At 46.7% G+C, this 15,005-nt stretch overlaps 1 protein-coding gene across 10 annotated transcripts in view; it reads left to right on the top strand.

The window, feature by feature from the left end:
- R3HDM2 (R3H domain containing 2) overlaps positions 1 to 15,005 on the top strand; it is a gene marked incomplete at its 3' end in the record, with an annotated part of 154,599 nt that overhangs the window by 136,706 nt on the left and 2,888 nt on the right. For 5 of the 10 annotated variants that reach the window (XM_079715075.1, XM_079715072.1, XM_079715070.1 and 2 more), the window contains 8 exons: positions 1,855 to 1,956; positions 4,474 to 4,716; positions 5,487 to 5,613; positions 6,257 to 6,417; positions 6,885 to 7,039; positions 8,471 to 8,571; positions 13,837 to 14,006; positions 14,780 to 14,927. In XM_079715075.1, coding sequence (XP_079571201.1) covers positions 1,855 to 1,956; positions 4,474 to 4,716; positions 5,487 to 5,613; positions 6,257 to 6,417; positions 6,885 to 7,039; positions 8,471 to 8,571; positions 13,837 to 14,006; positions 14,780 to 14,927 — 1,207 coding nt within the window. The remainder of the gene's footprint in view (positions 1 to 1,854; positions 1,957 to 4,473; positions 4,717 to 5,486; positions 5,614 to 6,256; positions 6,418 to 6,884; positions 7,040 to 8,470; positions 8,572 to 13,836; positions 14,007 to 14,779; positions 14,928 to 15,005) is intronic. The other 5 variants (XM_079715068.1, XM_079715076.1, XM_079715074.1 and 2 more) reach the window with 2 other exon arrangements.

The following is a 15,005-nucleotide window of genomic DNA, read 5'->3' as shown; positions in this document are numbered from 1 at the left end:
GTCGTTTTTTGAAGTTCCCTAACTGGTGTTTGAGACTCTCTAAGAAGAGAACTGTAGCTGAGGGTAGTGGTAGAATAACTTAAAAATAGCACTGAGACGCCTGCCTTTACCACTACCCTTCCTCAGTTGGGAGAGGCCTAACAGAGGAGCATCCTTTCTTCTTTCTTCACTTTTTACTCAGAACTCACAAATGTGAGGAAAAACAGGCAGAGTTGTTTTACCATTTCCCTGTCCCTAAGGCCTCTCCTTGTCCCCCAGAGAATGTAAGGCCTAAAGTATGGCAGAACCTTCCCCAAGAAAGAAGTGGATTAGGATAATAGAAAATGGGTCTAAAAGTTACCAGCACAGGTAGCTCAAGCTGAGCAGCTTGGCCAGCAGTTACATTTGGAATGCCACTGGCTTACAGAAAATACATGTGCCAGGAGAGCCGAGAGCTTATTTTCAAGGCTGTGGCATTATCTCTCCCACGTCACACAGTGGATTCTCAGTAACTTTTTCCTAGCCAAGATGACTTACATTTTATTTAATGAAGATATCAGGAGTATTCTCCATCTTGGATGTCTTATAATTCCTGGACTCTCTGACTCTGGAACTGTTGGTCCCCTCTCTGAAAGGCTGTCCCAGGAGATACGTGGCAGGAGAGTATTGATACCTTGGTCCCCCACAACTCTTAATACTCTACTTTGGAAAGAGGAAGGAGAGTTACACAAACAAAAAGATGTTTACGTAATTTTGTTTGACTTCTTCCTTTACCTCCTCCCTACTGCTAGAGTAGAGTAGAAAGAACATACGTCAGGCAGAACTAGGTTCCCATCCCTGCTCTGCTGCATTAGCTGTGTGATCCTGGGTGTATGATTTAATTTCTCTGAGCCTTACTATCTTAACTGCAGATACAAGTTACCTTATCTCCCTGTAGGATTATTGTGAGGTTGTAGTGAGATAATGTATGTAAGTTAGACAATGTATATCAGTGTTATTTCCCCTTCTCTTCATAGCTTCTCCAGAGGCTATGACTGGAGAACCGATGAGGTGATTGAAATAGCTAGAGGGGAAGACGAGAGAGAAAAAAATAACTCCCCATTAGTTGGTTTAGAACACACCATGTTCCTAATAAGCAAGTCCTCCTGCTTGAGGCTAGTGAAGGGACTGAAGGAACAAAAGCTAAAACTAGGCTATTTATATTTTATTCTTAAATCCCTCCCTGTTTGCTTATGGGAGCATTTTTCATACTGCCCTCACAGCCTGGAGGAGCATAGAACAAGCACTGGAGCAGGAGGAAGTAGCGGAACCAAGCGTGAACTGGCTTATTTTTCCTTCTCTGCCCTCGGGAGGCTGATGATCCTTGCGAATGAGCACTTCCTTCAGGAGAGCTGTGGTGTGAAATCAGGAGCATGCCTGGGAGAGCCGAGCCAGACCTTGGATGACCCTTCCTACAGAAGCGGGAATCCCTTCTCACGTGGGCATTCAAGGAGGGTTATGCGTCCCAGGAATCCTATGCTCAGGAAAAATGCTTGGGGAAAAAGCTGTGTTTGGGATCAGGCGGCAGACCCTGGCTCTGAGATGCTCCCAACAGCTGCAGAGTTCTGAGTGGCTAATGGGGCAGAGTGTGCAGTGTGTCTGTACTTATAGGAGAGATTGCTTATTTGTCAGAGATGTGAAAACCATGAGCTGTCCTGGGCTTGGTCTCCAGTCTGCTCAGAAGCCTTACTTTTCATGTGAAATTTCTTTTATGATTAACCTTGTTGTTCCTTCCCTTTCCCTCCCCATCTCTGCCCCACCCCCGCCCCCGCCTATGCCTCTCCCTATACCTCCCTTTTCTCTTCCCTTTCCACATGTCTCTCTGCTGGTCCACAGCCAGTCCCGGCTCTGCAGCCCTCTCCGCAGCCTGTTCAGTTCTCTCCAGGCTCCTGTCCCCAAGTCCTTCTGCCAGTCTCTCCGCCCCAGCAGTACAACATGGTATAAACTCCATTCCCCCTTTTTGTCTTGTCCGTGTGTGGCCTGTGTCTGGGCATGTCTGGGTCAGTCTGTGACAACCGTGCAAAACAGTTGTGCTGTTTAGAGGACCATTATTAGAAGGTATTTCTGCTTGAGGGGCCAGCACAGGCTGAACTATACTTCATTCTAGTGACCTCATAACAGTACTTTAGGCATCAAAAGATTCCTAAATGTAAGACAGAGAAGAACACTGAATTCCCCTGAGTTTCAGGACAGGGAACAAAATCAGATGTTGCTCTAACCTGGGCTCCTCATCCTCTCTACCATGTGCATCCTTCATCTCATCTGCTCCCAGGACATGTCTGAGGAACCCAGTTTATTCTGTACAGAATGATTCTTTATAATTTCCTTTAAAAATAAAAACACAGGGACTTCCCTGGTGGCGCAGTGGTTAAGGATCTGCCTGCCAATGCAGGGGACACAGGTTTGAGCCCTGGTCCGGGAAGATCCCACATGCCGCGGAGCAAATAAGACCGTGCGCCACAACTACTGAGCCTGTGCTCTAGAGCCCAGGAGCCACAACTACTGAAGCCCTCGTGCCTAGAACCCATGCTCTGCAACAGGAGAAGACACTGCAATGAGAAGCCTGCGCACCACAACGAAGAGTAGCCCCCGCTCACCACAACTAGAGAAAGCCCGCATGCAGCAATGAAGACCCAACGCAGCCATAAATAAATAAATAAATAAATTAATTAATTAATTAATTAATTAAAAAAATAAAAACAGTTGCAGATTTCTCTGGTACGACTGGTAAAAACTTAAAATGTTCCCCTGTTTTACCATTATTTTACATTAAAAATATCCTCTTCTGTTGAATAGCACATGCTGTTTAAATTGTTCGTACCCTGACTACAAATCCTTTGAAGATCTGATTTGTCTCATAGTTGATAACTTCTATCACGGTTATAGGAGCCCTGATTTTTTTAAAATTTTGTGTTAATCACACCTGTCTGCTTTTTTACTAGAAACCCCTCTTTCCTCCCACCTCTTATCTCCATTCTGAAAAGTTCTAGAATATGAACCTCAGAATAGTAACTGCAGTCCAGTCCTCCTGTCATCTATTCCTGCCCACTAAGGTAGCAAAATAGCTAAGATCATATCCCTGAAAAGTGAGTGAAACCACAGGAAAGCATTATCTTTTGTTTCTGCTAGTTTCATTTGCAAAAGAACTTCTGCTCTGCATGTGTATGTATATGTGTATTTTGATTACTGTCCATGGAGCAAAAAAGATGAGGAAGTTAACAGACTAACCTATCACCATACAAGTGAGGGATGGAACACCCTCACTCTTTCTGCTTAGAGAAGAGGGCTGAGAGGGAAGGCAATTACAGACTAGCCAGTCAGTCTCGCCCTCCAGCTGGCCACTCACCCTGGCCTCCTTTCAGAGGTGAGAATTGGAAGTGGTTTCTGAAGGGCAGGAGAACTCTAGGCAAGTGTCAGAGAACAGGGGTGGAAATGATTGCACGAGGGAGTAAGGAGATGAGCAGCAGGCATTGGGAGCCCACCAGTCTTTCCACTGCATAGGCAGAGCTGGGGAGCCACATGAACCCACCCATAATCCACGCAAGGTGTAATCTGGGTCCTTTATTATAAAAACGAGATTTATGACAATGTAGGGGCCCTTTGTATGGTTGGAGGCATGAGGAAGACAGGAAATGGAAAGATTTTGTACGGTTTTTTCCCCACTAATTTGTCCTGTTTTTTCTATATATAGAAGTTGTGTCATTGCTCCCATCTTCCCAGGACTAATTCTAAAAAAGATCATAATCAGAGTGACCATTGTTACCCCATATGTGGCAGGGAGACTGGCTCTGGAGTTGGGCTTCAAACAGCTGTTCAATTCATAGCAATTTAAAACACCCTATGAGGGCTTCCCTGATGGCGCAGTGGTTAAGAATCCGCCTGCCAATGCAGGGGACACGGGTTCGAGCCCTGGTCCGAGAAGATCCCACATGCTGCGGAGCAACTAAGCCCATGCGCCACAACTTCTGAGACTGTGCTCTAGAGCCTGAGAGCCACAGCTACTGAGCTGCGTGCCACACCTACTGAAGCCCACGCATCTAGAGCCCGTGCTCTACAACAAGAGAAGCCACTGCAACGAGAAGCCTGCGCACCGCAACGAAGAGTAGCCCCCCTTGCCACAACTAGGGAAGGCCCGCGCGCAGCAATGAAGACGCAACACAGCCAAAAATAAATAAATAAATTTTAAAAAAAAACGCTTGTGAAAAAAATAAATAAAACACCATATGACAGAGGCTTAGGGCAATCAATCAATCAATCAATCAATCAATAAAAAAACACCATATGACAGAGGCTTAGGGCGCCTCCTAGGGCACACATGCAGGAGTGTCCCAAATTGGTGTAAGGAAGGAAAGCTGTAGAGAGGGCTACTGTTTCTGTCTGTCTGTCTGTGTTGAATACAAAGACCTGGGGTTTGATATGACCTCAGTCCTTGGGTCTCCCTCACTCTCTCAACAGACAGATGATCTCAGCAACCCCTTTGGACAAATGAGCCTTAGCCGCCAAGGTTCTACTGAAGCAGCTGACCCATCCTCAGCTCTGTTCCAGCCCCCACTTATCTCCCAGCACCCTCAGCAGACTAGCTTCATCATGGCTTCTACAGGACAGCCCCTCCCTACTTCCAGCTATTCCACCTCTAACCATGCACCACCTACTCAGCAAGTCCTGCCACCCCAGGGCTACATGCAGCCCCCTCAGCAGGTGAGTGGCTTGGGTTCCCAGTTTAAATCACTAATTCAGGGACTTCCCTGGTGGTCCAGTGGTTAAGACTCCATGCTCCCAATGCAGGGGGCCTGGGTTCGATCCTTGGTCGGGGAACTAGGTCCCACATGCTGCACCTAAAGCCCGCATGCTGCAACTAAAAGATCCCACATGCCACAACTAAGACCCGGCACAGGCAAATAAATAAATATTTTTTAAAAAAATAAATCACTAATTCAGTTTGCCCCGTATTATAATCCTTCTTTCTTCCTCTAGTTTAGACAAATCAGAGGGGATAACTGTCCCCTACCCACCTCCATTTCCCCACCTTGACTTGAGAATTTTCTTTCTAGTCAGAAGGCCATCTTTCAGGGGCTTCCCTGGTGGCGTAGTGGTTGAGAGTCTGCCTGCCGATGCAGGGGACGCGGGTTCGTGCCCCGGTCTGGGAAGATCCCACATTCCGCGGAGCGGCTAGGCCCGTGAACCATGGCCTCTGAGCCTGCGCGTCCGGAGCCTGCGTTCCGCAGCGGGAGAGGCCACAACAGTGAGAGGCCCGCGTACCGCAAAAAAAAAAAAAAAGAAGGCCATCTTTCAAATAACACAAGTCCTTCCTGTTCTGTTTCAAACTTGTATACTAATGCTGCAATTGCAGGCCCACAATAGCTCCGTTTACAGATTTCTGGGAATTAACTGTGATGTATTTAATAGTTTGGGGATGTTGGGGCTGAATTTGAGGGACTTTCTGATACATCTGTTTCCTCTTACCACAGATCCAGGTTTCTTACTATCCCCCTGGACAGTATCCTAACTCCAACCAGCAATATCGACCTCTCTCTCACCCGGTGGCCTACAGCCCCCAGCGTGGTCAACAGCTGCCTCAGCCATCCCAGCAACCTGGTAAGAGGAACGGCTGATGTAAGAAGGTAGTGAGTAAGGAAAGGGCGGAGATGGGGAAAGAGAATTACCTTCGCTGTTTAAAAAGCAGGGGGGACTTCCCTGGTGGCTCAGTGGTTAAGAATCTGCCTGCCAATGCAGGGGACACGGGTTCAAGCCCTGGTCCAGGAAGATCCCACATGCTGCAGAGCAACTAAGCCCGTGTGCCACAAGTACTGAGCCTGTGCTCTAGAGCCCGCGAGCCACAGCTACTGAGCCCGTGTGCCACAACTACTGAAGCCCGTGCACCTAGAGCCCGTGCTCCGCAACAAGAGAAGCCACTGCAGTGAGAAGCCTGTGCACCGCAACAAAGAGTAGCCCCCACTCGCTGCAACTAGAGAAAGCCCGTGCGCAGCAACAAAGACCCAGTGCAGCCAAAAATAAATAGATAGATAGATTTATTTTTAAAAATAAATAAAGTAAAAAGCAGGGGGTGCAGGGGGTGCAGGGGGCGGGGGGGGCGGCAGGAATGATTAGGGTCCTGAAGAGGAACCTGTGATCTCCAGAAAAAGAAAAAGTAAAATAGAAGGAAAATTACTGAGAGAGTGTGACCTCCTAAACATTGTTGATACTATGCTGATGTCTTCTCTGCTTTGCCCATCCCTAGGTTTACAGCCCATGATGCCTAACCAGCAGCAGGCGGCTTACCAAGGCATGATTGGGGTCCAGCAGCCACAGAACCAGGGCCTGCTCAGCAGCCAGAGGAGCAGCATGGGGGGCCAGATGCAAGGCCTGGTGGTTCAGTACACTCCACTGCCTTCTTACCAAGTGGGTGCATTTTGTACTAGGAAAGATCACCCAGTCCTTGGGATGAGGAAAAGGAGGAGAGTTTCCCACATCCTCCAGTCTGACAACTCGAACACTAAAACATTGTTCACTTTACCCCTAGAATTTTTAGGTTTTCTTCCTCTGAGAGAAGGCCCAGAGAGTCTGAGAACAGTCTTTATTTAAATTGTTTGGTTTTTATATAGCCATGCAAACGAGTATATGCCCAGAAAAGTAGGATCTAGAGGAAATTAGGCTTCTTCCTGTACATCACATGCCCATGGGTGAGGTTTGGAGAGGAAGGGAATGGAGGTAGCTCTAAGCAGTTCCTTTACACAGGTAAGGAGAATAGGAGTCTCTAAAGGTAGGGAAGGAGGTTAGAGTGTCCTGGTCTAGTGATGACTAGAGGCTGTTCTTTGGATGAACTCTTTAGGAGTAAGAGTGGTCATTCTCTTCTTGTCTCCACCCAGATCCCAGTGGGTAATGACTCGCAAAATGTGGTCCAGCCGCCTTTCCAGCAACCCATGCTGGTCCCTGCGAGCCAATCTGTGCAAGGGGGCCTCCCAGCAGGGGGCGTACCAGTGTATTACAGCATGATCCCTCCAGCTCAGCAGAACGGTACAAGGTGAGAACTCCCAGAGAGTTGGGGTGCATCTCCCACAGACCTTTAGCAACTGTTGCACCATGGTTTTGTTTCCACTGGGAAAGAAAGGCAGGGGTAAAGATCCCAGTGGTACCCTAAAGCAGGTAGAACATGAGGGAGTTCATTCTCCTCTTCTTGTCAATTAAATATTTGCATAAGAATTCATCAGCAGGAAAAATTCCTGCTTCGGAGACAGAAGCTTTATAATTTCCCCCATTTTTTGTTTTTCTTATCAGTGGGATTCAGAACTATGAGATAGAGACTGCTTATTATTTTAAAAAAGCAATTTGGAGTATACATATGTAAATTTTTCTGTGTACATCTATATCCATGGATGAATCTGAGATAGCCTATTTCTATATGTCTATTTATATCTATCTTAGCATAGCTCATAGCTAATAGAATTTTAGAGGTAGAAGTTACCTTAGAAATGTCTAAGTATTTAGACATTTCTAAGTGTCTAATAGTCCACTCCCCTTGTTTTATTTTTATTTATTTATTTATTTATTTGCGGTTCACGGGCCTCTCACTGCTGTGGCCTCTCCCGCTGAGGAGCACAGGCTCCGGACGCACAGGCTCAGCGGCCATGGCTCACAGGCCCAGCCGCTCCGCGGCATGTGGGATCTTCCCGGACTGGGTCACGAACCCGTGTCCCCTGCATTGGCAGGCAGACTCTCAACCAGTGGGCCACCAGGGAAGCCCCCCTTGTTTTATTTTTCTCCCTTCTTTTATAAATGAGGAAATTCCAACTAAGGATGTTAAGAAACTTACCCAAAGTCACAGAACTAGTTAGTAGAAGCAGAGCTGGGACTAGAACTCAAGTATGGGCCTACCTTGATGTATTTCTGTGTCTCTCTCAGTGTCCACATTTCTGTCTTTTTATGTTTATGTCTCCATGTTGTCTTGAGTTTTGTGAGATTTTTCCCCATTTGTCTTTAGTTGACTATATGTGTTTGCCATTGAGAAAATATCCTAAATCTCCTTAGTTATTTTTTGCCCATCTCTCTCTAGCACTTTAGCCCTGTGTGTCTGTCTCTGGCATTCTCTTCGTGTTTCTGCGGTGTTTCCCAGAGTGTGTGTGTGTGTGTGTGTGTGTGTGTGTGTGTTTGTTTGTGTGCGTGCACATGTGTATGTGTTTGGTGTTTCTACACTGTTAGGAAGAGCATGTGTTACTAACATTCCATCTGTAGCGCTGATTAGCAGCTTCCTAATTGAAAGATGATCAAGTACAAATATATATAATTAACTTTGAACTGATGAGTGATTTTAGAAATTGCATGGCAAATTGGTCTGGGAATGGCTTGGAGCTGCCTTGACTTCCCACAGGGGAGGCCCAGGAAGCAACAGCTGTCTGCCAGGAGTTGCGTTCCTCCCTCTACCGCTTTACCACTCTTCTCTTCTCCATCTCCCCAGCCCTTCTGTGGGGTTTCTGCAACCTCCTGGCTCTGAGCAGTACCAGATGCCTCAGTCTCCCTCTCCCTGCAGTCCACCACAGATGCCACAGCAGTACTCAGGTAAGAGGATAAAGAATTGAGGGGTCTTGGGCACTGGTGAGAGCAAACACTGCTGAAGGACTTGTGCTTTAGAGCTGGGAAGGACAAAGAGAGTTCAGGGATTGGCTCTGTCCCCAACTGTGACCCCATCATGAGGGAAGACCAAAGTCCTAGCTGGCTGGTGTTTTCCAGAGGTGCTGAAATTGACCCCTCAAGAGGTGAGGTTGGTTGCCTGATCCCTATCCCTGGGGAGTCACATGTCGATTTGAGTTCCTTGTTTTCTCTCCTCTCCCTCTCCCTCTCCCTCTTTGCTGAATCCAACACTACACTCACCACTCAACATGCCTTTGAGACACAGAGTGCTTACTTCTGTCTGTTCCACTCATTCTTCCTGTAAACAGCTTTTCTTTTCTCTTGGGAGTGTGAAGGAGGCTGATAAAATGCTTTTAAAATCATATCTTAGATTTGTTTAGTGGTTTTTCATATGTGCTCGCATACACTGTGTCATTTTCATTCTCACCACAACTTAGTGAAGAGGAAATTTAAAACTCAAAGAGAATAAATGACTTGCCTAAGATCACAGTCCTAGAGCTTGAACTTGGGTCTTTTCACTTTCTATAACCCATGCTACATCCTCAGTAACACATTTTCAACAGGTTTCTATATACTCTATTCCTTTCCCTCCAGTAGGAAATAAATGGATATCATGTTAAATAGCTAAAGGCCTTCTTTGGAGGGGCCAGTTATCCCAGATGAATGGACTTATGCCTTGCAGCCTCTCACTATCTGTCTTTGCCAAGAACTCCCCCAGTACACCAAGTACAACTGCTCCTGTTTGTTTCCCTTTCACCCAACCCTGACATATCATTATGCTGCAGTTAAGTAGACTTCACGGGTTCTGGAGGGGAGGAGGTTAAGGTAGCCTCCAGCCATCCCTATTCAGCTCTATTGTGGGAATGTTAGGGTTCCCTCTTCTGGTGAGAAGGAGGTATTTTGCCAATTTTTCTCATTTTAGAAATGGAATATTTTTCACGTAAGATTTTCTGTACTCTATGTTAGGTGCTCTGGAGTAGATTCCAGAATTAAGCTTGCTCACAAGACATGATCAGTTCTTACCTTCAATGTAATGACTTCTTCCTTTATCCAGACCAACCATAGATCTCTTACAGGATGAGGTTTTAAAATTCACCAACCTTTACTACCCTTTATTACATTATTGGTCTCTCTAGCTGTTTCTCCTTGTGTCCGCCAGGGGCACTTGACCTTCAGATTCCCAGCGGGGTATGGAAATTATAGAAACCAGCTCCAAGAACTGCTGTAGCCTGTGGTGGTGCTTGGCACCTCAGGGCATTTTCTCTCCTGTTTGTTAAAATAAGTGTGTGCGTGTGCATATGGGTATACTTGTATGTGAATTTTTGTATATATCCTTAGTGGTATATCAGTATATCTGTTGGGTCTCTGCAGTTATGTCTCTTCATCTGCAAATACAAGATGAATTAGAAACAAATCAAGTGAAAATAATTTTTCAGTACCTACTCTGGACCTAGTGCTGGGTTAATTAAGTAAACTGAAACAGCTGTTGTTCTGAAAGTTGGCAGCACTAGAGATCTGGACTGGGATTGGAAGGAGATAATCTAGGCTCTTCCCAAATTAATAGAAATAGACAAAACCCTCTTCATCATCTAATTTCCTTGCTGCTTTAGAATTTTCTGTTTTATTTCCTTTCCTTCTGGCTATGCTGATTGACCCTAGGCTTCTGACTGACCCCTTGTACTTTTCCTAGATGATGGGACCCTCTCTTCCACCCACATCATCTAAGAGACCTATTCACCATAGCATCGATCTTAAAAGTCTTCAGTCCCTGCTCATGGGAATCTAAGAGGAAGTGGAAGAAAAGAAAAAGTGCTTCTTACACCTTCCTTTCCAGTTTGCCCTTTACTGGAAAGATAAAAGGCTGGCATTCCCCACAAGGGCTGCTATGTCACCTTCAGAGGACAGTCACCCGCCCTTCTCCCATGTAGCAACATGGTCACTTTTCCAAAAATAAAGGTAGGGATTAGGATTGGCTGTTCCTAGAGCAATTGTTCCAGCTTATTAATACATTTTTGTAGTTGCCCAGTTTACCCCCAGGCCTGGATGTTAATTCCTCCACTATGATATTAGATATAACCATAACCTGAGGAAATACTTTTCTTCCCACTAAAATAGAGACTTGCAGGTCCCTTGAGGTTTCTACAGGGATGCTTGTCTGGGGAAGAGGCACACAGACATGAAATGGCAGTAAAACCTGTGCACAGACTCTCAGCTCACAGTGACACAGCAGCACGGCCAGAGTGAGGTACATACAGAAATAGCTTCTCACCTACTTACTGGCTCATTTTGTTGCTGAGGGCTTTCCAAAGCTGAGACTAACTCTTTTCACTCCCCACTCCCTGAAGATAACCCTCTCCCCACCAAAAAAATGGAAAACTACGAAGATACTATAGGATTCTATCCTGTAATTTGGGAAAGATGCCTGTGGGATTTTATTTCTCTGGACATTTCTTTCCATAGATTTGATTTCAGATGGTAAGGAAGAAGCCTTATCAGTTTTCTACCTCAGCAATTTTAAAAAAGAACAAAAACTAAACAAAAGCAATTCTGCCAGACATAAATGTCATCTGTTTACATATATGTGGTTTGCTCTGCCCAATCGACCTTTCTGCCCAGGTTTAATGATGCCACTTAAAAAGCCATTCACACGTTCCCTCCCCTTTCAGAGCTTTCAAGCTGAAATTGATTTCCTTATTCAACTCCCTTCTCCCCCTTCCCACTCCAACCCAGGCTCCGTCCCCCAACGTGATTATGTGGAAGCGCTGTCACTGGGCAGTGCTGTGGGGGGTTTTCGTTTTGGGGGATTTGGGGTTTTTTTTGCCACGTGCATTAAGAAGTAGCCACAGTTAAGCTGCTAATGGATGCCACCAGCTTCTGGCTTGAGGAAGAGAAGCATAAAAATCATCTCATCAGCAGAGTAGTGCTCTCTGTCCTCAGCTGAGTGAAGGTACAACACTCCAGGTCAGCGGGAGAGGACTCAGTGAGGGGAGGAGCTCAGGAATGAGGCTGCAACTGAGAACCCTGCCTTTGTTTTTGTTGCGATCAGAGAAAATAATATGAGGACTTTGTTCTCTTTCCCCCTCCACTTTAGCTCCCTAAGAGCTCCTTATGGCTACATGTTGGTATTAGAAAGAGCTTCTCCTGCCTTGCTTATGCCCACACCCTACATACTCACACATCCTCTACCTTTTCCTGGCCCAGGGCAAAAGGCTCAGGTTATAAGCTGCCTTCCAGAAAAGCTATACATTTGATTATTTTTACGTTGGCCCCCTCAGGTAGCAGTGAGTTGTCTGAATAAGATCAGCTGCAGTTTTGTGGGTAAAGAACATTGGAGCAGGTGCAGCTCTTAGGGTGGGGAAATACAATGCCCAGAGCAACTATAGTAAAGGGGGAGTTGTTAAATGCATGACACTTCACAACTGTACAGTTTTCCTGTGGCCCTTTTATAAGCCATGCTGATGAATACCCTGTCCCCTTTGGCAGGGGAAGGGGAGAGGTGAGCCTGTCGAGCCTGTCGCTCTGAGTATTTGTGCTCTCTGATTATATGAGCCCTAGAGGATGGGGGTGGGCACAAACTGGGGAATAGGGTACAACAGATGCTGTGTCTCCTGAGCTGTTCTCTCAGACCTTCCACTGTTTCTTTTCCTTTCCTTTGACTGATGCTACCTGAGAAAAGCAATCACGCTCACTTCCCAGCATGACTGGTGCCCAGGGCAGAGGCTGCAACATTGCCCATCACAGGAAGCAGTGCGATGGCGGCAGCAGTGGCAGCCCCAGAGCACTGAGCCATGAAGACAGCAGCACTGCAGCAGGTTTTCGAGCTAGCGACCCTCAGTCCCGTTTCTCTACCACCAGACACACACATGAACTCAGCCTGTCCATCCACAGAAATATAGTCTGGGGGGTCAAGAGCAAAGCCTCATGCTGGACAGTCCCCCGTGGGGAAGCAGAGCTCCTGCTCATCTGTCCCAGCAGGAACTGTCTATCAGACTGCTTCTCCCTGACCCCTTACCTTGCTTTTCACCATGAGGAAGATTCAGGACGTAATGTTCCTCCTCATTGAGCCCTTTCTTTCCCCCAGACTGTGAGAGGGTAAGACTATATCCATGGTTGCCTGGGCTAAAACCTCAGGGCTGCATCCAGTCAGTCACCTTGAACCTGTCAGTAAAACCTTCAGAGAGTCTCCCCCTCCCACTCCATTCCTGCTGTCACTGCTCTAATTCATAATCACTTTGTTTTGTTTCAGTAGCCTCCTAACTAGTCTTCTGGACACTAGTCTCTCCCTCCCTTTAGCCATCTTACATTCGGCCACTTGGGTTAGCTCTCTGAAACACAAGTCCTGTTCCCAACACCTACGGGATACAACCCTCACCAGAATGTTCTTCAAACTCTGACACCAGCTATTTGTTTAATGTCCGACTCCCTAATAGACTGTTCATTCCATGGGGGTAGAGACCAGTCTTGTTTGTTTGTTTGTTTGTTTTGTATACCCAGTGCTCAGCATAGGAACTGGCACATAGACAAATGTTCAATAAACGTTTGTTGAATAAATGAATAAATGTATCTCATCTCCTACTACTTCCCCTACATAGTCCCTGTGCCTTAGCACCTTGAATTATTTGTCATTTCCTGAGTATGACATACATCTCTATGCCATTCCCTCTACTTGAAATGTTCCCAATTCACCCAACCCTTGCCCAAGAATTATATCCTGGATCTGGCTTAGTGAAGCTGTACACATTTATCTTCTCCAGAACAACCAGAGATCGCTGACTTATCTGCAGCCATTACCAGAAAAGCCTGCACGTGCCTGCAGCCCTGGCCCAAGCCTCAGACTGGGACCTGTACCATGCCCAGACATTTGAGCAGTCTGACCTGGGCATTTGGTAATACCCAACTTTGACAGAAATGAAGTAGTTTTCTGCCAAGCATACCAAAGTACCCCTCACCAGGTGAAGGCCAGGAGGGCATTGACATCTTCCACTCAAACTTCCACTGGTTTGAAGTTTCCACTGGTCTGAGAGAGAGTCAGAGACCAAATCAGCAACTATCTCAGATTCCTGGCAGGACACAGTTTAAGTGACCCTGAAGCCAGTAGGTGGATTTGCTTACTGGCTTTCCCACTTAGGGTTAGCTAACAAGCCTAAAATGTAGTGTGAATTCACAACCAACTGCTTTTTTCCTGCCACCCAGGAGTGTCACCTTCTGGACCAGGTGTGGTGGTCATGCAGCTGAATGTCCCTAATGGACCCCAGCCCCCCCAGAACCCATCCATGGTCCAGTGGAGTCACTGTAAATATTACAGCATGGACCAGCGGGGGCAGAAACCTGGAGACCTGTACAGTCCTGACAGTAGCCCCCAGGTGAGTCCCTGCAACCCAGCTTTGTCTTAGCAGGGAGGTAACCAGATTCTTCTCAGGAAGTAATCTTTGCCATTGACTGAGCAACCTCTGTTACTTGTCTTTCCCTGGGCGTTTTTTGGGAAGAAACACAAGAAATAGAGGAGAGCATCTTCTTTCAAGGAACCTAAGATTTAAGGTGGCAGATGGGACACATGCTTGAAAATGCTAAGGGAATACTTAAAACAGTATGTCAAAAAGTGGATGTTAAAATAATACAAACTGGGCTTCCCTGGTGGCGCAGTGGTTAAGAATCCGCCTGCAAGTGCAGGGGACACAGGTTCGAGCCCTGGTCCAAGAAGATCTCACATGCCACAGAGCAACTAAGCCTGTGCGCCACAACTACTGAGCCTGCACTCTAGAGCCCTTGAGCCACAACTACGGAGCACACGTGCCACACTCCTGAAGCCTACACGCCTACAGCCCGTGCTCCGCAACAAGAGAAGCCACCGCGATAAGCCTGCGAACCGCAACGAAGAGTAGCCCCCGCTCGCCGCAACTAGAGAAAGCCCGCGCGCAGCAGTGAAGACCCAACGCAGCCAAAAATAAAATAAATTTTAAAGTAAATGATAATAATACAAACTAATTAGGGACTAAGGGGCTAGTTTGAAGGAGCAGTCTGACAGAGTTCAGCAAGAGAAGTTTCCTGAGAGAGGTGACTTTTAAGCCAAGCCATAGGAATATCCAGAGGGTAATGTTTGGTGTACGTATGATGTGTACTCCTCTCTCTCCCACAGACCAACACACAAATGAGCAGCAGCCCCGTCACATCTCCTACTCAGTCTCCAGCACCCTCTCCTGTCACCAGCCTCAGCAACGTCTGCACAGGACTCAGTCCCCTTCCTGTCCTCACACAGTTCCCCCGTCCTGGGGGTCCAGCACAGGGTAAGGGGTTAGATAAGGGCTGGTTGCTGTCAAATTCACCGTTCGCATCCCATTCCCAAGTGGGGAGATCGAGAGGGC

The sequence above is a fragment of the Hyperoodon ampullatus genome (genome assembly GCF_949752795.1).
Source record: "Hyperoodon ampullatus genome assembly, chromosome: 11".
NCBI classification, from domain to species: Eukaryota; Metazoa; Chordata; class Mammalia; order Artiodactyla; family Ziphiidae; genus Hyperoodon; species Hyperoodon ampullatus.
This window is presented reverse-complemented; position numbering and strand designations above follow the sequence as displayed.